The 20,908-nt window shown below is 41.6% G+C and overlaps 3 protein-coding genes across 13 annotated transcripts; all 3 read right to left on the bottom strand.

The window, feature by feature from the left end:
- Window positions 1–18: 18 nt before the first annotated feature.
- On the bottom strand, window positions 19–6,768 carry LOC309692404 (serine/threonine-protein kinase pim-2-like). 5 transcript variants are annotated; one of them, XR_014272302.1, is made up of 11 exons: window positions 6,276–6,768; window positions 4,023–4,131; window positions 3,742–3,921; window positions 3,309–3,497; window positions 2,949–3,043; window positions 2,816–2,863; window positions 2,286–2,507; window positions 2,024–2,204; window positions 1,758–1,934; window positions 1,231–1,668; window positions 19–721 (listed from the first exon to the last, which is right to left on the bottom strand). XR_014272302.1 is itself a non-coding variant. In XM_082510832.1 (10 exons), the coding sequence occupies exons 2-10, from the start codon at window positions 4,093–4,095 to the stop codon at window positions 1,577–1,579; spliced, it is 1,257 nt and encodes a 418-aa protein (XP_082366958.1). In that variant the 5' UTR covers window positions 4,096–4,131; window positions 6,276–6,768; the 3' UTR covers window positions 885–1,576. The 5 variants fall into 5 exon arrangements, 4 of the variants coding, with proteins under 4 accessions (XP_082366958.1, XP_082366960.1, XP_082366961.1 ...); XM_082510832.1 differs by lacking the exon at window positions 19–721 and having other exon boundaries at window positions 885–1,668; XM_082510834.1 differs by lacking the exons at window positions 19–721; window positions 6,276–6,768 and adding an exon at window positions 5,709–6,217 and having other exon boundaries at window positions 885–1,668.
- A 986-nt stretch (window positions 6,769–7,754) lies between these two features.
- Window positions 7,755–15,580, bottom strand: LOC309692406 (serine/threonine-protein kinase pim-2-like). Of its 7 annotated transcripts, XM_082510840.1 has the most exons (13): window positions 15,499–15,580; window positions 13,819–14,020; window positions 13,146–13,179; window positions 12,865–12,936; window positions 10,893–11,001; window positions 10,612–10,791; window positions 10,179–10,367; window positions 9,819–9,913; window positions 9,686–9,733; window positions 9,156–9,377; window positions 8,894–9,074; window positions 8,628–8,804; window positions 7,755–8,538 (listed from the first exon to the last, which is right to left on the bottom strand). In XM_082510840.1, exons 5-13 carry the CDS (start codon window positions 10,963–10,965, stop codon window positions 8,447–8,449), a joined length of 1,257 nt encoding a protein of 418 aa, XP_082366966.1. In that variant the 5' UTR covers window positions 10,966–11,001; window positions 12,865–12,936; window positions 13,146–13,179; window positions 13,819–14,020; window positions 15,499–15,580; the 3' UTR covers window positions 7,755–8,446. The 7 variants fall into 7 exon arrangements, with proteins under 7 accessions (XP_082366966.1, XP_082366965.1, XP_082366968.1 ...); XM_082510839.1 differs by lacking the exon at window positions 12,865–12,936; XM_082510842.1 differs by lacking the exons at window positions 12,865–12,936; window positions 13,146–13,179.
- Window positions 14,364–19,737, bottom strand: LOC309692416 (serine/threonine-protein kinase pim-2-like). Its single transcript, XM_082510867.1, has 9 exons — window positions 19,317–19,737; window positions 19,036–19,215; window positions 18,603–18,791; window positions 18,243–18,337; window positions 18,110–18,157; window positions 16,554–16,775; window positions 16,292–16,472; window positions 16,026–16,202; window positions 14,364–15,936 (listed from the first exon to the last, which is right to left on the bottom strand). The coding sequence occupies exons 1-9, from the start codon at window positions 19,387–19,389 to the stop codon at window positions 15,845–15,847; spliced, it is 1,257 nt and encodes a 418-aa protein (XP_082366993.1). The 5' UTR covers window positions 19,390–19,737; the 3' UTR covers window positions 14,364–15,844.
- Between the last annotated feature and the right edge of the window lie 1,171 nt (window positions 19,738–20,908).

The raw sequence follows: 20,908 nt of genomic DNA, 5'->3' as shown, positions 1-20,908 counted from the left end.
TAAAATGGCACCAAATAGTACCCCCAAAGCAAACCTTTCGGTATGCCAACATTTCTTCAGCTACTTTCAGGGCAGGGTCGGATGATGATGAGCTACAATAAAATGCATCATGGCCTCAATTCAATTCAAGGGTCGCGGGGGGCGCTGGAGCCTATCCCAGCTGTCATAGGGCGAGAGGCAGGGTACACCCTGGACAGGTCGCCAGTCTGTCGCAGGGCCAACACACAGGGACAGACAACCATTCACACTCACGTTCACACCTAATGGCAATTTGGATTATCCAATTAACCTATCCCCACAAGCTGCATGTCTTTGGACGGTGGGAGGAAGCCGGAGTACCCGGAGGGAACCCACGCAAACACGGGGAGAACATGCAAACTCCACACAGAAAGACCCCAGCCTGATGTTGGAATTGAACTCAGGACCTTCTTGCTGTGCGGCAACAGTGCTAACCACCGTGCCACCGTGCTGCCCAATTCAATTCAATTCAATTGTATTTATATAGCGCCAAATCACAACAAAAGTCGCCTCAAGGCGCTTCATAGATACAGAGAAAAACCCAACAATCATATGACCCCCTTTGAGCAAGCACTTTGGCGACAGTGGGAAGGAAAAACTCCCTTTTAACAGGAAGAAACCTCCGGCAGAACCAGGCTCAGGGAGGGGCGGCCATCTGCTGCGACCGGTTGGGGTGAGAGAAGGAAGACAGGATAAAGACATGCTGTGGAAGAGAGACAGAGGTTAATAACAGATATACACTACATTTTCATCAATGACATTTTTCATAAAGCAAGCCTACAAAAGCCTATATGTCATGGTCCTGGGTCATTTTGACCCAGTGTTCTTAGTTTTCCTGTAGTTTTGTATTTTGTTCCTTATGTCCATTGGATTGGTTGGTTTGGTATTTGGATTCCCCCTGTGTCCATGTTTTTATTGTGGTGTTTGTTCTGGTACCGTGTTCCCATCCTTTGTGTTCTGTGTTCTCCTCATCCCCCCATATTCATCCTTCTTCTCTGCCTCTCTCTCTCTGTGCTCATCTCTGTGTACTGTGTTGTGTTTAAGGTCCACATCTTGGTGTCAGTATTTTCAGTTTCGTGTCCTCCCTGCTCGCTAATTGTCTTCAGCTGTGTTCCCCGTGTGTTCCCACTTCTCTCATTACCTTCTGTGTATTTATGTCAGAGTGTCCCTTTGTTCTGTGTTGCGTCGTCCCTCTAGGTTGTGTGCATTTACCGTGTCTTCCCAGCGCCTCAGCTTTAGTTGCTCCCAGGTTAGTTATTGTATGGCTTCTTACGTTCCTGTTAATAAAGACCTGCCTTTGAGGTCATCACCGTGTGTCTAGAGCTGTGCATTTGGGTCCTCTCTTGCCTTCACACAGCCGCCGCTTGACACTATATTTAGATGAAGGTCAGATGGAGGTCTCAGACTGCTTGCTGCTGGATTGGAAAAGAAAACACCAAAAAAGAGCCACGTGACAGCAACTGCAACATTGCTACTAAATTTGAAAAGTGACTTGTTGATGACTTGTGATGTGTTGGAGCTTTTGCTCCATAACCTTTTAGTTCATGGTGCGCAGAAATCATTTGAGCCACATGTGATTCCGAAGATCCTCCAGGGTGAAGCGGTCCTTGTAGTGCTTCCTCAGACACCCCGTCAAAAAATCCCTGCATTCTTTACAGAAATGAAATACTCTTGTTAAAGTTATCCACAAAGTTATTTCACCTTTCTTATATCAACAGCCCTTTTGGCAGAAATCTTACTGTTTGAAATGTCAGCTAAAATCGGTGGGTTTTGGTTGATGATCTTGTAGTCGCAGTCAAATGGTAACTTGTTGTGTAACAGCTGGTACATCACAACACCCAGCTGCCAGGCTGTAGTATATTCTGCAGAGCAGAAGCCGTACATGAACCACTCTGGACTATTGTAGATCCTGGTTCCTAAAACACAAAGATAAGAAGAATTAATGGGGAGGGAACATGATGTGGAGACAGTTCATGACAGCACAACGCTGTGGCTGAAAACATACCTGCGTTCCTCCTGAACCTTTGTCCCGGAGTAAACGTGACTCCACAGCCAAAATCGATGTATCGCACTCGGGGTTCCTCCGAAGATGTTTCAATTAGAATGTTGTGTGGTTTAATATCTCGGTGGAAAACCCCCTTGTTATCCATCGTAATGGCTGCGTCAACTAGTTGCTTCATTATGACCTAAAAGAAAGGAAGCCATATTTGGAGCACAGGACATTCTCTATGAAAAACTGCTGTAAGCTCCAAATGCTCGTCACTTACCTTAACATGTGTCTCTGACAGAGGTTTATCTGTAGTTTTGAGGTAATTGTCTAAGTCCATGCAATTTTCTGGTTTCTCAAAAACCATAATAAGCTCATCTTCCAGATCAAACCAGTCAAGTAGAAGTGGGGTTATACTGCTTTCCGTATCGTGTGGTCCAGCCCCAACTTGTATCAGTAGCGCCACCTCCAGGGGAACATCAGTACTTTTCCCATTCCAATCCTTCAGAAGGAAAGTTACTTCAGGTCAGTATTCAGAATTTCAACAAAAGTAGCTATCAGCGTACAGACAGTTTTGAAATAGTCACAAAATGACCTGATCTTTAAAAAGCATTCTTTCCACTGAAACATGTCAGTTTAAACAATAAGGTGACCCACTGTTCATAGAATTCGACCATATTTCCTGACGATTTCACACACAACTGTGAGACCAGTCTGGTTCATGCACGGAGGAAATACGTGCCTTATGCTTGATGCCTGAGAAGGCCTGAAATAATATAAATACCTGCTGGAATAAGAAAAGACGCTTACCATTGTTGTGCGCGCAAGTCTGCGCTGTTGAACATGTTTGATTGCCACCTGCATTAAAGACATTTTCTGGGTTAGAGAAGTACAAACAGGAATAAACTGAAGATCTGTGAAATGCAAATGTAAGAAGCCATACTGGAAAACTGTCTTTTATGCGTATTCCAGAAAACACGGTGGCAAAGCCTCCATGACCCAGCACCTCCAGCTCTTGATATTTTTCCAGGAAGTCTTCTGCAGACACACAGGAAAAACATACAGGTTATGACTTGTTACACAGAAAACAGCTGGCACAGTCCTATAGAGCTTTGCTATAACATTTCTATTAATTGGTAAATAGCAGCTACATTTTAGCAGATTAGTAGGTAGGTAACGTCACTACTGCCCAGAGTGTCTCTTATTGTCGATTGGTCCCACAGGAATCAAACCCAATCTCAAACCCCAGGACAAATTCTAAAGGATCTTGTGATCCAGCTCAGAAATATTGCCATTATCTTACCTTTTCTGTCAGTGCCGGATATCCTCGGTGAGTCACATGTTTCAGAGGGTTCCTGGGTGGGACTCTCCTCTGGGCTCGTTGTCCTGCTTTTTTTGCTGGATGGTCCCTCAGATTCGTCACTAGTGCTCTTCCGTTTGTTGCTCCTCTTAATTATACTAGAGTCGCTTGAAGGCACTATGAGAAGGCCAACTAAAATGGAAAAAGTAGTTTGACTTTAAGCATTTTCAGTCCAACTCTGTGTCAACTGCTTTCTACTGACTTTCTAAGGTCTGGCAATCGTGCATTAAAGCAATAACTGCACACTGAAAATCAACACAAAGAAGGCTAAATGAACCAACTACAAAGTTAAAGACCGTTAAGTACACAGTTAAAGTCACAAAATAAACTACATAGCCAAGATAATGTCACAGCTAAAACAGGTCTTATCACTTACATTTCAAACTGGATTCCCCAGAAACAAAGTGGCTGGGACCCGGTTTTGGACCTCCACTGCTTTTGCTTTTTTTGGGGGATTTGTCCAGTCTTTCAGGTAAGTCCCTTCTCTTTCTTCCCTCTATTCTTCCATCTGGAGTCATCTTCACCAGTGTGGAGATGCAAGGCTCTGTTTGGTGTCCTGAAATCAACAAAAGATGATTTTGTTTAAGTCAAATTCAGTTGCCTCAAATAAAAACCCAGAAGCATGCATAATTACCATATGAATCCCATTTGACTTACCTAGAGGGTTATTCAGATCCACAGGACGTGGTGCAGTATAAGTTGGCCAAGACTTTGACATTGTGTGATTCATTTAGGTTAATTTAGTTTCAGGATTTCACTCTTCACTCTGCAAAGATGCAATGAGCTGTGTGTGAGAACTATGATCTTTAGTGTCTTATAACAATGTCTTATAACAACGAGGTGATGACATCACAAGATTTTGGAATTCTTGGTTTCCATAGCTACAGAACATCAGCCTGGGCTAGGCAGTAGTTTCTGGTGAAGGCAAAGTTCTGTAAAGATTTATTTAGGGGTGCAATATTGCAAAAACTGTAGCGCAGCTGCATAAATGCATGTTTATAGAGGGCTGCTTCAAGGTGGGAACTGTGCTTCTACAACAAAGGCCATAAACCTAGTTAGGAACAAGCAATGGATATTATAGATAATATTGTAGCTATTATACCAACAAGAAGGACTCTCTTTGGGCAGCATTTACTTGTAAGGCAGTAGTGAAGGCTAATGGATAGCTTTGCAGGCTAAAAGCTAGCAGCACAGGTTAAGTCAAAATTCACTTGATTTCAGTTTTATTTACAGCACCAAATCACAAAAACAGTTGCCTAAAGGTGCTGGAATGTGTTGACTGATCTATAAATCGTATCTGTGCGCATTATTGTGACTAGTTACTCACTAAATGTATGAGCAGTATTGGATGTAATGCATAATAAAATTATGCGTTACTGTGATGAGGTTATATTTTTCAAGGTTCAAAGGCTATAGAAAGAAAGCACGTGTAGCCCAGTGAATTTGAACTTCCACAGTTATTCTTTTTCCTTTCCTGCCTAATGTATTTTCTTATAATTTCTCAATAATTTATTTGCTCTGTTTTACCTAACCTCCGACTGTCTTGGTGAGTGTTGTGGAAGTTAGTATTGTTAGCTGATGTAACAAGCATGGTACCTGCTTCCCAACTCTATCGGTGTGGGTTTTTTTTTCTTTTTTTCTTTAACCGCTGGTTGTTCATATTTATGTTCCACTTGTATACCTCATCTGTTTGTATGTTGTATACTCACTGATTGTTCAATAAAGTTCTTGTTAAAATTACACACATATATATATATATTAGGGGTGCAACAATACACAAAATTCACGGTTCGGTTCGATACTTTGGTGTCACGGTTCGATATTTTTTCGATACAAAAAAAATGTTCATGCCTTTTTAATTTGTCATTTATTAAAATTATGAATATATATTTTAACTCAAAAGTACAGTTTTTAAATTTAACCCTAACCCTTGTGCGTGTTTTTTATTTTGACAGCGAATGCGCACCTGCGGACCACTTATGTGCAGCCCTGGTTATTTAGCTCATCATATCGCAGCCACAGAAATTCTTTTGTCCATGAAACCATAAAGCTGCACTTTCTTTTTGCCTTATAGTCTGATTTGTCATAACTTCTCCGTTTTGTGGTAAGCTTTTCTTTGGCTGTCACTTCTTCACCCTGACCGGTCTTATTTGGCTCAGCAGAACTAAAATATATATCCTGCTGCTTTTACACACGCACTCACATAACGCTCAGCGATTCTCTGCGCGATCAACCTCTCACATGTTTAAGCTGCAGGAGATTTCACTTGTCATGTTTGCATAGTAAGCTAACGATTGATAAGACGATGTCAGAGGAATTGGTGCACAAATTATCATCACTCACCAATCAGTGCTGTCGCTCTCTATACACAGTTCGTGCGATTGCAAAGTGAAAGCAAAAAACAAGCGCAAATTCAAACGCGATTTCAATATGTCACATATTGACAGTATATAAGTATTGTCTTGAGCACTGTTAGTGCCAACATATATAAATGGCAAAATAAAATAAAAATACTTCATGAATATCTCATAATTGTATATATTTGTGCATTTGAGCTGAGCATTGAGCGGGGACTTTTCACTATCGATCGATTATGATCAATGACAGTGAACCTGAGCACCTCCCCTACCTTTGGTGTGCGCTCACGCAGCTTGTAGAAAAAGTTTAGTGTGGAAGAAGTGGAGAAGGTGGAGCTGAAAAGCTGACATAAAACAATTAAAACTAAAAATGGGTGCAGCAAAATGTGTCGATTTAACCGCCATGTTAGCTGTCAGTGCTGCTGCACCAGCAGCAAGCGGTAACAACTAGTGACAACCAGTGAGAACCAGCAACAACCGGTAACCAAGCCTCACAGTCAAATATTGTTTGAAACAGATACTTGGATTTCAAATAATTTAGAACTGATACTACCATTTATGTGATGCTCCTCTTCTATCCAAATCACCTGAAAGGCAACAAAAAAGATTCTCTATCCCTGGTGATTGCTGCAACCAGCAGCACAGCAGTGAAAAAAAAGCAGTGATCATTTGTATGTAAACAACACATGAGTTATTGGATGTGATCGCTACAGGTTATCACATCCAATATGGCAACAGCTCTTGAGCAATGTGTGCATGACATGACAAAGGTTAATAAGAGGCCTAACATTGTAGAGGGAAGCCAAAGTGTTTGAGGAGAACTCGGAAAGACACAGGCCATCACCATGGACTCAACCAAAAAGGATGAATGCATGTTGTGTGCATGCTGCATACCTATGTGTTCAAAGTAAAACGTGTGTACTGAACAGAGCATTTGCCATCCAGAAGCATTTATTGTATTTGTAATCATGCTTTTGTATCATATTTTATGAAGAAGACTAGTCAGTTGGCAATATGGCGCCACCTGTTGTCATCTTCTCTCTGCTCTGATTCCCAAATGTGGTCAAACATTAATATAGTATATACAACAGTAATGAAAAAATCACACAAAATATGACTCTTTTTTTTTTTTTTAATAGTTGTTAACTTAAAATGGCACCAAATAGTACCCCCAAAGCAAACCTTTCGGTATGCCAACATTTCTTCAGCTACTTTCAGGGCAGGGTCGGATGATGATGAGCTACAATAAAATGCATCATGGCCTCAATTCAATTCAAGGGTCGCGGGGGGCGCTGGAGCCTATCCCAGCTGTCATAGGGCGAGAGGCAGGGTACACCCTGGACAGGTCGCCAGTCTGTCGCAGGGCCAACACACAGGGACAGACAACCATTCACACTCACGTTCACACCTAATGGCAATTTGGATTATCCAATTAACCTATCCCCACAAGCTGCATGTCTTTGGACGGTGGGAGGAAGCCGGAGTACCCGGAGGGAACCCACGCAAACACGGGGAGAACATGCAAACTCCACACAGAAAGACCCCAGCCTGATGTTGGAATTGAACTCAGGACCTTCTTGCTGTGCGGCAACAGTGCTAACCACCGTGCCACCGTGCTGCCCAATTCAATTCAATTCAATTGTATTTATATAGCGCCAAATCACAACAAAAGTCGCCTCAAGGCGCTTCATAGATACAGAGAAAAACCCAACAATCATATGACCCCCTTTGAGCAAGCACTTTGGCGACAGTGGGAAGGAAAAACTCCCTTTTAACAGGAAGAAACCTCCGGCAGAACCAGGCTCAGGGAGGGGCGGCCATCTGCTGCGACCGGTTGGGGTGAGAGAAGGAAGACAGGATAAAGACATGCTGTGGAAGAGAGACAGAGGTTAATAACAGATATACACTACATTTTCATCAATGACATTTTTCATAAAGCAAGCCTACAAAAGCCTATATGTCATGGTCCTGGGTCATTTTGACCCAGTGTTCTTAGTTTTCCTGTAGTTTTGTATTTTGTTCCTTATGTCCATTGGATTGGTTGGTTTGGTATTTGGATTCCCCCTGTGTCCATGTTTTTATTGTGGTGTTTGTTCTGGTACCGTGTTCCCATCCTTTGTGTTCTGTGTTCTCCTCATCCCCCCATATTCATCCTTCTTCTCTGCCTCTCTCTCTCTGTGCTCATCTCTGTGTACTGTGTTGTGTTTAAGGTCCACATCTTGGTGTCAGTATTTTCAGTTTCGTGTCCTCCCTGCTCGCTAATTGTCTTCAGCTGTGTTCCCCGTGTGTTCCCACTTCTCTCATTACCTTCTGTGTATTTATGTCAGAGTGTCCCTTTGTTCTGTGTTGCGTCGTCCCTCTAGGTTGTGTGCATTTACCGTGTCTTCCCAGCGCCTCAGCTTTAGTTGCTCCCAGGTTAGTTATTGTATGGCTTCTTACGTTCCTGTTAATAAAGACCTGCCTTTGAGGTCATCACCGTGTGTCTAGAGCTGTGCATTTGGGTCCTCTCTTGCCTTCACACAGCCGCCGCTTGACACTATATTTAGATGAAGGTCAGATGGAGGTCTCAGACTGCTTGCTGCTGGATTGGAAAAGAAAACACCAAAAAAGAGCCACGTGACAGCAACTGCAACATTGCTACTAAATTTGAAAAGTGACTTGTTGATGACTTGTGATGTGTTGGAGCTTTTGCTCCATAACCTTTTAGTTCATGGTGCGCAGAAATCATTTGAGCCACATGTGATTCCGAAGATCCTCCAGGGTGAAGCGGTCCTTGTAGTGCTTCCTCAGACACCCCGTCAAAAAATCCCTGCATTCTTTACAGAAATGAAATACTCTTGTTAAAGTTATCCACAAAGTTATTTCACCTTTCTTATATCAACAGCCCTTTTGGCAGAAATCTTACTGTTTGAAATGTCAGCTAAAATCGGTGGGTTTTGGTTGATGATCTTGTAGTCGCAGTCAAATGGTAACTTGTTGTGTAACAGCTGGTACATCACAACACCCAGCTGCCAGGCTGTAGTATATTCTGCAGAGCAGAAGCCGTACATGAACCACTCTGGACTATTGTAGATCCTGGTTCCTAAAACACAAAGATAAGAAGAATTAATGGGGAGGGAACATGATGTGGAGACAGTTCATGACAGCACAACGCTGTGGCTGAAAACATACCTGCGTTCCTCCTGAACCTTTGTCCCGGAGTAAACGTGACTCCACAGCCAAAATCGATGTATCGCACTCGGGGTTCCTCCGAAGATGTTTCAATTAGAATGTTGTGTGGTTTAATATCTCGGTGGAAAACCCCCTTGTTATCCATCGTAATGGCTGCGTCAACTAGTTGCTTCATTATGACCTAAAAGAAAGGAAGCCATATTTGGAGCACAGGACATTCTCTATGAAAAACTGCTGTAAGCTCCAAATGCTCGTCACTTACCTTAACATGTGTCTCTGACAGAGGTTTATCTGTAGTTTTGAGGTAATTGTCTAAGTCCATGCAATTTTCTGGTTTCTCAAAAACCATAATAAGCTCATCTTCCAGATCAAACCAGTCAAGTAGAAGTGGGGTTATACTGCTTTCCGTATCGTGTGGTCCAGCCCCAACTTGTATCAGTAGCGCCACCTCCAGGGGAACATCAGTACTTTTCCCATTCCAATCCTTCAGAAGGAAAGTTACTTCAGGTCAGTATTCAGAATTTCAACAAAAGTAGCTATCAGCGTACAGACAGTTTTGAAATAGTCACAAAATGACCTGATCTTTAAAAAGCATTCTTTCCACTGAAACATGTCAGTTTAAACAATAAGGTGACCCACTGTTCATAGAATTCGACCATATTTCCTGACGATTTCACACACAACTGTGAGACCAGTCTGGTTCATGCACGGAGGAAATACGTGCCTTATGCTTGATGCCTGAGAAGGCCTGAAATAATATAAATACCTGCTGGAATAAGAAAAGACGCTTACCATTGTTGTGCGCGCAAGTCTGCGCTGTTGAACATGTTTGATTGCCACCTGCATTAAAGACATTTTCTGGGTTAGAGAAGTACAAACAGGAATAAACTGAAGATCTGTGAAATGCAAATGTAAGAAGCCATACTGGAAAACTGTCTTTTATGCGTATTCCAGAAAACACGGTGGCAAAGCCTCCATGACCCAGCACCTCCAGCTCTTGATATTTTTCCAGGAAGTCTTCTGCAGACACACAGGAAAAACATACAGGTTATGACTTGTTACACAGAAAACAGCTGGCACAGTCCTATAGAGCTTTGCTATAACATTTCTATTAATTGGTAAATAGCAGCTACATTTTAGCAGATTAGTAGGTAGGTAACGTCACTACTGCCCAGAGTGTCTCTTATTGTCGATTGGTCCCACAGGAATCAAACCCAATCTCAAACCCCAGGACAAATTCTAAAGGATCTTGTGATCCAGCTCAGAAATATTGCCATTATCTTACCTTTTCTGTCAGTGCCGGATATCCTCGGTGAGTCACATGTTTCAGAGGGTTCCTGGGTGGGACTCTCCTCTGGGCTCGTTGTCCTGCTTTTTTTGCTGGATGGTCCCTCAGATTTGTCACTAGTGCTCTTCCGTTTGTTGCTCCTCTTAATTATACTAGAGTCGCTTGAAGGCACTATGAGAAGGCCAACTAAAATGGAAAAAGTAGTTTGACTTTAAGCATTTTCAGTCCAACTCTGTGTCACCTGCTTTCTACTGACTTTCTAAGGTCTGGCAATCGTGCATTAAAGCAATAACTGCACACTGAAAATCAACACAAAGAAGGCTAAATGAACCAACTACAAAGTTAAAGACCGTTAAGTACACAGTTAAAGTCACAAAATAAACTACATAGCCAAGATAATGTCACAGCTAAAACAGGTCTTATCACTTACATTTCAAACTGGATTCCCCAGAAACAAAGTGGCTGGGACCCGGTTTTGGACCTCCACTGCTTTTGCTTTTTTTGGGGGATTTGTCCAGTCTTTCAGGTAAGTCCCTTCTCTTTCTTCCCTCTATTCTTCCATCTGGAGTCATCTTCACCAGTGTGGAGATGCAAGGCTCTGTTTGGTGTCCTGAAATCAACAAAAGATGATTTTGTTTAAGTCAAATTCAGTTGCCTCAAATAAAAACCCAGAAGCATGCATAATTACCATATGAATCCCATTTGACTTACCTAGAGGGTTATTCAGATCCACAGGACGTGGTGCAGTATAAGTTGGCCAAGACTTTGACATTGTGTGATTCATTTAGGTTAATTTAGTTTCAGGATTTCACTCTTCACTCTGCAAAGATGCAATGAGCTGTGTGTGAGAACTATGATCTTTAGTGTCTTATAACAATGTCTTATAACAACGAGGTGATGACATCACAAGATTTTGGAATTCTTGGTTTCCATAGCTACAGAACATCAGCCTGGGCTAGGCAGTAGTTTCTGGTGAAGGCAAAGTTCTGTAAAGATTTATTTAGGGGTGCAATATTGCAAAAACTGTAGCGCAGCTGCATAAATGCATGTTTATAGAGGGCTGCTTCAAGGTGGGAACTGTGCTTCTACAACAAAGGCCATAAACCTAGTTAGGAACAAGCAATGGATATTATAGATAATATTGTAGCTATTATACCAACAAGAAGGACTCTCTTTGGGCAGCATTTACTTGTAAGGCAGTAGTGAAGGCTAATGGATAGCTTTGCAGGCTAAAAGCTAGCAGCACAGGTTAAGTCAAAATTCACTTGATTTCAGTTTTATTTACAGCACCAAATCACAAAAACAGTTGCCTAAAGGTGCTGGAATGTGTTGACTGATCTATAAATCGTATCTGTGCGCATTATTGTGACTAGTTACTCACTAAATGTATGAGCAGTATTGGATGTAATGCATAATAAAATTATGCGTTACTGTGATGAGGTTATATTTTTCAAGGTTCAAAGGCTATAGAAAGAAAGCACGTGTAGCCCAGTGAATTTGAACTTCCACAGTTATTCTTTTTCCTTTCCTGCCTAATGTATTTTCTTATAATTTCTCAATAATTTATTTGCTCTGTTTTACCTAACCTCCGACTGTCTTGGTGAGTGTTGTGGAAGTTAGTATTGTTAGCTGATGTAACAAGCATGGTACCTGCTTCCCAACTCTATCGGTGTGGGTTTTTTTTTCTTTTTTTCTTTAACCGCTGGTTGTTCATATTTATGTTCCACTTGTATACCTCATCTGTTTGTATGTTGTATACTCACTGATTGTTCAATAAAGTTCTTGTTAAAATTACACACATATATATATATATTAGGGGTGCAACAATACACAAAATTCACGGTTCGGTTCGATACTTTGGTGTCACGGTTCGATATTTTTTCGATACAAAAAAAATGTTCATGCCTTTTTAATTTGTCATTTATTAAAATTATGAATATATATTTTAACTCAAAAGTACAGTTTTTAAATTTAACCCTAACCCTTGTGCGTGTTTTTTATTTTGACAGCGAATGCGCACCTGCGGACCACTTATGTGCAGCCCTGGTTATTTAGCTCATCATATCGCAGCCACAGAAATTCTTTTGTCCATGAAACCATAAAGCTGCACTTTCTTTTTGCCTTATAGTCTGATTTGTCATAACTTCTCCGTTTTGTGGTAAGCTTTTCTTTGGCTGTCACTTCTTCACCCTGACCGGTCTTATTTGGCTCAGCAGAACTAAAATATATATCCTGCTGCTTTTACACACGCACTCACATAACGCTCAGCGATTCTCTGCGCGATCAACCTCTCACATGTTTAAGCTGCAGGAGATTTCACTTGTCATGTTTGCATAGTAAGCTAACGATTGATAAGACGATGTCAGAGGAATTGGTGCACAAATTATCATCACTCACCAATCAGTGCTGTCGCTCTCTATACACAGTTCGTGCGATTGCAAAGTGAAAGCAAAAAACAAGCGCAAATTCAAACGCGATTTCAATATGTCACATATTGACAGTATATAAGTATTGTCTTGAGCACTGTTAGTGCCAACATATATAAATGGCAAAATAAAATAAAAATACTTCATGAATATCTCATAATTGTATATATTTGTGCATTTGAGCTGAGCATTGAGCGGGGACTTTTCACTATCGATCGATTATGATCAATGACAGTGAACCTGAGCACCTCCCCTACCTTTGGTGTGCGCTCACGCAGCTTGTAGAAAAAGTTTAGTGTGGAAGAAGTGGAGAAGGTGGAGCTGAAAAGCTGACATAAAACAATTAAAACTAAAAATGGGTGCAGCAAAATGTGTCGATTTAACCGCCATGTTAGCTGTCAGTGCTGCTGCACCAGCAGCAAGCGGTAACAACTAGTGACAACCAGTGAGAACCAGCAACAACCGGTAACCAAGCCTCACAGTCAAATATTGTTTGAAACAGATACTTGGATTTCAAATAATTTAGAACTGATACTACCTTTTATGTGATGCTCCTCTTCTATCCAAATCACCTGAAAGGCAACAAAAAAGATTCTCTATCCCTGGTGATTGCTGCAACCAGCAGCACAGCAGTGAAAAAAAAAGCAGTGATCATTTGTATGTAAACAACACATGAGTTATTGGATGTGATCGCTACAGGTTATCACATCCAATATGGCAACAGCTCTTGAGCAATGTGTGCATGACATGACAAAGGTTAATAAGAGGCCTAACATTGTAGAGGGAAGCCAAAGTGTTTGAGGAGAACTCGGAAAGACACAGGCCATCACCATGGACTCAACCAAAAAGGATGAATGCATGTTGTGTGCATGCTGCATACCTATGTGTTCAAAGTAAAACGTGTGTACTGAACAGAGCATTTGCCATCCAGAAGCATTTATTGTATTTGTAATCATGCTTTTGTATCATATTTTATGAAGAAGACTAGTCAGTTGGCAATATGGCGCCACCTGTTGTCATCTTCTCTCTGCTCTGATTCCCAAATGTGGTCAAACATTAATATATAGTTTTTTATACACAAGTACTTGGAGAAACAAAGGTTTCTGGGGCAATGTGCTCATTTAAAGGCACATATAGGGCTAAGGGCTCAGTTCAAACACAGTGGGTTGTGGGGATTAATCCAGCTCTGACAAGTCTCAGGCGGATCTTACCGCTAGCAGCCCAGGAATAAAGCCCCCGAAGATCTGCCTCTTTCCGAAGACGACGGAGCAGGACAACAAAGCCGGCTCTCTTCCCCCGCTTCCTCCGACGAGGCCTCTGAAGCAAAATTGAGCTGACCGGCAAGAGTGGAGGTGAACCGGGTGCTGCGTCGCGCTCAAGCGGCGGTGGGAAAACAACGTCGTATCGTTGACTCTGAAAGTTATCCATAGCAGATTTGATCGCCAGTAACGCATGGCGATCATAAATCCGAAGGGAGATGACATCGGACAAAGCTGTAGCAAGAACACTTGCATAACATATAAAGTAAACAAACACACGGACGGAGGCAGCGGCACAGCCAAACACAGGCGCCATCTTGCTTCTTGGGACAACAACAGTAATGAAAAAATCACACAAAATATGACTCTTTTTTTTTTTTTTTAATAGTTTTTAACTTAAAATGGCACCAAATAGTACCCCCAAAGCAAACCTTTCGGTATGCCAACATTTCTTCAGCTATTTTCAGGGCAGGGTCGGATGATGATGAGCTACAATAAAATGCATCATGGCCTCACTTCAATTCAATTCAAGGGTCGCGGGGGGCGCTGGAGCCTATCCCAGCTGTCATAGGGCGAGAGGCAGGGTACACCCTGGACAGGTCGCCAGTCTGTCGCAGGGCCAACACACAGGGACAGACAACCATTCACACTCACATTCACACCTAATGGCAATTTGGATTATCCAATTAACCTATCCCCACAAGCTGCATGTCTTTGGACGGTGGGAGGAAGCCGGAGTACCCGGAGGGAACCCACGCAAACACGGGGAGAACATGCAAACTCCACACAGAAAGACCCCGGCCTGATGTTGGAATTGAACTCAGGACCTTCTTGCTGTGCGGCAACAGTGCTAACCACTGTGCCACCGTGCTGCCCAATTCAATTCAATTCAATTGTATTTATATAGCGCCAAATCACAACAAAAGTCGCCTCAAGGCGCTTCATAGATACAGAGAAAAACCCAACAATCATATGACCCCCTTTGAGCAAGCACTTTGGCGACAGTGGGAAGGAAAAACTCCCTTTTAACAGGAAGAAACCTCCGGCAGAACCAGGCTCAGGGAGGGGCGGCCATCTGCTGCGACCGGTTGGGGTGAGAGAAGGAAGACAGGATAAAGACATGCTGTGGAAGAGAGACAGAGGTTAATAACAGATATACACTACATTTTCATCAATGACATTTTTCATAAAGCAAGCCTACAAAAGCCTATATGTCATGGTCCTGGGTCATTTTGACCCAGTGTTCTTAGTTTTCCTGTAGTTTTGTATTTTGTTCCTTATGTCCATTGGATTGGTTGGTTTGGTATTTGGATTCCCCCTGTGTCCATGTTTTTATTGTGGTGTTTGTTCTGGTACCGTGTTCCCATCCTTTGTGTTCTGTGTTCTCCTCATCCCCCCATATTCATCCTTCTTCTCTGCCTCTCTCTCTCTGTGCTCATCTCTGTGTACTGTGTTGTGTTTAAGGTCCACATCTTGGTGTCAGTATTTTCAGTTTCGTGTCCTCCCTGCTCGCTAATTGTCTTCAGCTGTGTTCCCCGTGTGTTCCCACTTCTCTCATTACCTTCTGTGTATTTATGTCAGAGTGTCCCTTTGTTCTGTGTTGCGTCGTCCCTCTAGGTTGTGTGCATTTACCGTGTCTTCCCAGCGCCTCAGCTTTAGTTGCTCCCAGGTTAGTTATTGTATGGCTTCTTACGTTCCTGTTAATAAAGACCTGCCTTTGAGGTCATCACCGTGTGTCTAGAGCTGTGCATTTGGGTCCTCTCTTGCCTTTACACAGCCGCCGCTTGACACTATATTTAGATGAAGGTCAGATGGAGGTCTCAGACTGCTTGCTGCTGGATTGGAAAAGAAAACACCAAAAAAGAGCCACGTGACAGCAACTGCAACATTGCTACTAAATTTGAAAAGTGACTTGTTGATGACTTGTGATGTGTTGGAGCTTTTGCTCCATAACCTTTTAGTTCATGGTGCGCAGAAATCATTTGAGCCACATGTGATTCCGAAGATCCTCCAGGGTGAAGCGGTCCTTGTAGTGCTTCCTCAGACACCCCGTCAAAAAATCCCTGCATTCTTTACAGAAATGAAATACTCTTGTTAAAGTTATCCACAAAGTTATTTCACCTTTCTTATATCAACAGCCCTTTTGGCAGAAATCTTACTGTTTGAAATGTCAGCTAAAATCGGTGGGTTTTGGTTGATGATCTTGTAGTCGCAGTCAAATGGTAACTTGTTGTGTAACAGCTGGTACATCACAACACCCAGCTGCCAGGCTGTAGTATATTCTGCAGAGCAGAAGCCGTACATGAACCACTCTGGACTATTGTAGATTCTGGTTCCTAAAACACAAAGATAAGAAGAATTAATGGGGAGGGAACATGATGTGGAGACAGTTCATGACAGCACAACGCTGTGGCTGAAAACATACCTGCGTTCCTCCTGAACCTTTGTCCCGGAGTAAACGTGACTCCACAGCCAAAATCGATGTATCGCACTCGGGGTTCCTCCGAAGATGTTTCAATTAGAATGTTGTGTGGTTTAATATCTCGGTGGAAAACCCCCTTGTTATCCATCGTAATGGCTGCGTCAACTAGTTGCTTCATTATGACCTAAAAGAAAGGAAGCCATATTTGGAGCACAGGACATTCTCTATGAAAAACTGCTGTAAGCTCCAAATGCTCGTCACTTACCTTAACATGTGTCTCTGACAGAGGTTTATCTGTAGTTTTGAGGTAATTGTCTAAGTCCATGCAATTTTCTGGTTTCTCAAAAACCATAATAAGCTCATCTTCCAGATCAAACCAGTCAAGTAGAAGTGGGGTTATACTGCTTTCCGTATCGTGTGGTCCAGCCCCAACTTGTATCAGTAGCGCCACCTCCAGGGGAACATCAGTACTTTTCCCATTCCAATCCTTCAGAAGGAAAGTTACTTCAGGTCAGTATTCAGAATTTCAACAAAAGTAGCTATCAGCGTACAGACAGTTTTGAAATAGTCACAAAATGACCTGATCTTTAAAAAGCATTCTTTCCACTGAAACATGTCAGTTTAAACAATAAGGTGACCCACTGTTCATAGAATTCGACCATATTTCCTGACGATTTCACACACAACTGTGAGACCAGTCTGGTTCATGCACGGAGGAAATACGTGCCTTATGCTTGATGCCTGAGAAGGCCTGAAATAATATAAATACTAGGGCTGCCACAAACGATCGTTTTGATAGTCGACTAGTCACCGATTATTTTTGCGATTAGTCGACTAATCAGGTCATCATCCATTGGACGTAAAACTACAGCTTATTGCACCAGCAGTATCTGCTCTTATATAACTATCATTAGCTTACAGCTTTAAGTGTTTAAGGTCTGTGCTAACTAAAAATAAAGACAAGATGATAGTTTATTACATTTTAATGAAATTTGCAGATTGTTTCGGTGAAGTTTAATAAACTCCTTGCTATCTAAAATATAACAGGACACTGGAGTATATTCTGGAGCATCTCACACTTTTGATAATCAGTTGTCTGCTTGATGTTTATTCAGCTGTGTAAAAACTATAACTTTAATCTCAGACAAACTGATTTACTCAGGAACAAATAAAATACTAAAAAAAAAGCCAAACAATAACATTTTAAGTTATCTAAGTGACTTATATATATTTAACCTGAGCAGCGAAAGACGGCGGTGGGTTTGAAAACGATTTGCGGGGAGTCCGGTGTTCTCACGGCGCTAGTGAGCCTTGCCCCCGGCTCGCTAACGAGCTAGTGGGTAACAGATGTCTCCGAAAACGTCGGAGCGCTTTTGAAAATATGTGGTGTCCTGATAAACTGAGCAGATATTTGAGGTTTACACAGCTACATTCCTGCCTGAAAATATGTTAAACGTTTATTTTGTGACCCAGAAAGAATAATAAGAGTAACATTAAAACTAACTAGCTGCCGCCATTGTTGGAAACTGCGCTGGGCCGCGCTATGAATTCTGGGACACAGCTGCTTCTTCTTCTTCTTCGGGGTTTAACGGTAGCTGACATCCTTGTACATGCAATGCTGCCATCTTCTGTTTCAGTCCGTTATTACACTCTTAAATCCTGCCACTTACTCCTGCGTCTTTTGTGATCTTACAAAGCTTCAAACGACGCGTCGACTATTAAATCAGTCGTCGACGATTTTGATAGTCGACGTAATCGTGACTAGTCGACAAATCGTGGCAGCCCTAATAAATACCTGCTGGAATAAGAAAAGACGCTTACCATTGTTGTGCGCGCAAGTCTGCGCTGTTGAACATGTTTGATTGCCACCTGCATTAAAGACATTTTCTGGGTTAGAGAAGTACAAACAGGAATAAACTGAAGATCTGTGAAATGCAAATGTAAGAAGCCATACTGGAAAACTGTCTTTTATGCGTATTCCAGAAAACACGGTGGCAAAGCCTCCATGACCCAGCACCTCCAGCTCTTGATATTTTTCCAGGAAGTCTTCTGCAGACACACAGGAAAAACATACAGGTTATGACTTGTTACACAGAAAACAGCTGGCACAGTCCTATAGAGCTTTGCTATAACATTTCTATTAATTGGTAAATAGCAGCTACATTTTAGCAGATTAGTAGGTAGGTAACGTCATTACTGCCCAGAGTGTCTCTTATTGTCGATTGGTCCCACAGGAATCAAACCCAATCTCAAACCCCAGGACAAATTCTAAAGGATCTTGTGATCCAGCTCAGAAATATTGCCATTATCTTACCTTTTCTGTCAGTGCCGGATATCCTCGGTGAGTCACATGTTTCAGAGGGTTCCTGGGTGGGACTCTCCTCTGGGCTCGTTGTCCTGCTTTTTTTGCTGGATGGTCCCTCAGATTCGTCACTAGTGCTCTTCCGTTTGTTGCTCCTCTTAATTATACTAGAGTCGCTTGAAGGCACTATGAGAAGGCCAACTAAAATGGAAAAAGTAGTTTGACTTTAAGCATTTTCAGTCCAACTCTGTGTCAACTGCTTTCTACTGACTTTCTAAGGTCTGGCAATCGTGCATTAAAGCAATAACTGCACACTGAAAATCAACACAAAGAAGGCTAAATGAACCAACTACAAAGTTAAAGACCGTTAAGTACACAGTTAAAGTCACAAAATAAACTACATAGCCAAGATAATGTCACAGCTAAAACAGGTCTTATCACTTACATTTCAAACTGGATTCCCCAGAAACAAAGTGGCTGGGACCCGGTTTTGGACCTCCACTGCTTTTGCTTTTTTTGGGGGATTTGTCCAGTCTTTCAGGTAAGTCCCTTCTCTTTCTTCCCTCTATTCTTCCATCTGGAGTCATCTTCACCAGTGTGGAGATGCAAGGCTCTGTTTGGTGTCCTGAAATCAACAAAAGATGATTTTGTTTAAGTCAAATTCAGTTGCCTCAAATAAAAACCCAGAAGCATGCATAATTACCATATGAATCCCATTTGACTTACCTAGAGGGTTATTCAGATCCACAGGACGTGGTGCAGTATAAGTTGGCCAAGACTTTGACATTGTGTGATTCATTTAGGTTAATTTAGTTTCAGGATTTCACTCTTCACTCTGCAAAGATGCAATGAGCTGTGTGTGAGAACTATGATCTTTAGTGTCTTATAACAATGTCTTATAACAACGAGGTGATGACATCACAAGATTTTGGAATTCTTGGTTTCCATAGCTACAGAACATCAGCCTGGGCTAGGCAGTAGTTTCTGGTGAAGGCAAAGTTCTGTAAAGATTTATTTAGGGGTGCAATATTGCAAAAACTGTAGCGCAGCTGCATAAATGCATGTTTATAGAGGGCTGCTTCAAGGTGGGAACTGTGCTTCTACAACAAAGGCCATAAACCTAGTTAGGAACAAGCAATGGATATTATAGATAATATTGTAGCTATTATACCAACAAGAAGGACTCTCTTTGGGCAGCATTTACTTGTAAGGCAGTAGTGAAGGCTAATGGATAGCTTTGCAGGCTAAAAGCTAGCAGCACAGGTTAAGTCAAAATTCACTTGATTTCAGTTTTATTTACAGCACCAAATCACAAAAACAGTTGCCTAAAGGTGCTGGAATGTGTTGACTGATCTATAAATCGTATCTGTGCGCATTATTGTGACTAGTTACTCACTAAATGTATGAGCAGTATTGGATGTAATGCATAATAAAATTATGCGTTACTGTGATGAGGTTATATTTTTCAAGGTTCAAAGGCTATAGAAAGAAAGCACGTGTAGCCCAGTGAATTTGAACTTCCACAGTTATTCTTTTTCCTTTCCTGCCTAATGTATTTTCTTATAATTTCTCAATAATTTATTTGCTCTGTTTTACCTAACCTCCGACTGTCTTGGTGAGTGTTGTGGAAGTTAGTATTGTTAGCTGATGTAACAAGCATGGTACCTGCTTCCCAACTCTATCGGTGTGGGTTTTTTTTTCTTTTTTTCTTTAACCGCTGGTTGTTCATATTTATGTTCCACTTGTATACCTCATCTGTTTGTATGTTGTATACTCACTGATTGTTCAATAAAGTTCTTGTTAAAATTACACACATATATATATATATTAGGGGTGCAACAATACACAAAATTCACGGTTCGGTTCGATACTTTGGTGTCACGGTTCGATATTTTTTCGATACAAAAAAAATGTTCATGCCTTTTTAATTTGTCATTTATTAAAATTATGAATATATATTTTAACTCAAAAGTACAGTTTTTAAATTTAACCCTAACCCTTGTGCGTGTTTTTTATTTTGACAGCGAATGCGCACCTGCGGACCACTTATGTGCAGCCCTGGTTATTTAGCTCATCATATCGCAGCCACAGAAATTCTTTTGTCCATGAAACCATAAAGCTGCACTTTCTTTTTGCCTTATAGTCTGATTTGTCATAACTTCTCCGTTTTGTGGTAAGCTTTTCTTTGGCTGTCACTTCTTCACCCTGACCGGTCTTATTTGGCTCAGCAGAACTAAAATATATATCCTGCTGCTTTTACACACGCACTCACATAACGCTCAGCGATTCTCTGCGCGATCAACCTCTCACATGTTTAA

This window comes from Aulonocara stuartgranti (genome assembly GCF_965226115.1).
Source record: "Aulonocara stuartgranti genome assembly, chromosome: 17".
Taxonomy (NCBI): domain Eukaryota; kingdom Metazoa; phylum Chordata; class Actinopteri; order Cichliformes; family Cichlidae; genus Aulonocara; species Aulonocara stuartgranti.
The sequence above is the reverse complement of the archived record's forward strand: the minus strand, read 5'-3'. Positions and strand labels throughout refer to the sequence as shown.

Coding starts and splice junctions, on each gene's coding strand:
- LOC309692404 (XM_082510832.1), bottom strand. CDS start 4,095: ATGAATCACACAATGTCAAAGTCTTGGCCAACTTATACTGCACCACGT. Junction 3,922..4,022: donor GGATCTGAATAACCCTCTAG/GTAAGTCAAATG, acceptor TGTTGATTTCAG/GACACCAAACAGAGCCTTGC. Junction 2,508..2,815: donor GACTTGCGCGCACAACAATG/GTAAGCGTCTTT, acceptor TTCCTTCTGAAG/GATTGGAATGGGAAAAGTAC.
- LOC309692406 (XM_082510840.1), bottom strand. CDS start 10,965: ATGAATCACACAATGTCAAAGTCTTGGCCAACTTATACTGCACCACGT. Junction 9,378..9,685: donor GACTTGCGCGCACAACAATG/GTAAGCGTCTTT, acceptor TTCCTTCTGAAG/GATTGGAATGGGAAAAGTAC. Junction 8,805..8,893: donor AAGGTTCAGGAGGAACGCAG/GTATGTTTTCAG, acceptor TTTGTGTTTTAG/GAACCAGGATCTACAATAGT.
- LOC309692416 (XM_082510867.1), bottom strand. CDS start 19,389: ATGAATCACACAATGTCAAAGTCTTGGCCAACTTATACTGCACCACGT. Junction 18,158..18,242: donor GCATAAAAGACAGTTTTCCA/GTATGGCTTCTT, acceptor TCTTTAATGCAG/GTGGCAATCAAACATGTTCA. Junction 16,776..18,109: donor GACTTGCGCGCACAACAATG/GTAAGCGTCTTT, acceptor TTCCTTCTGAAG/GATTGGAATGGGAAAAGTAC.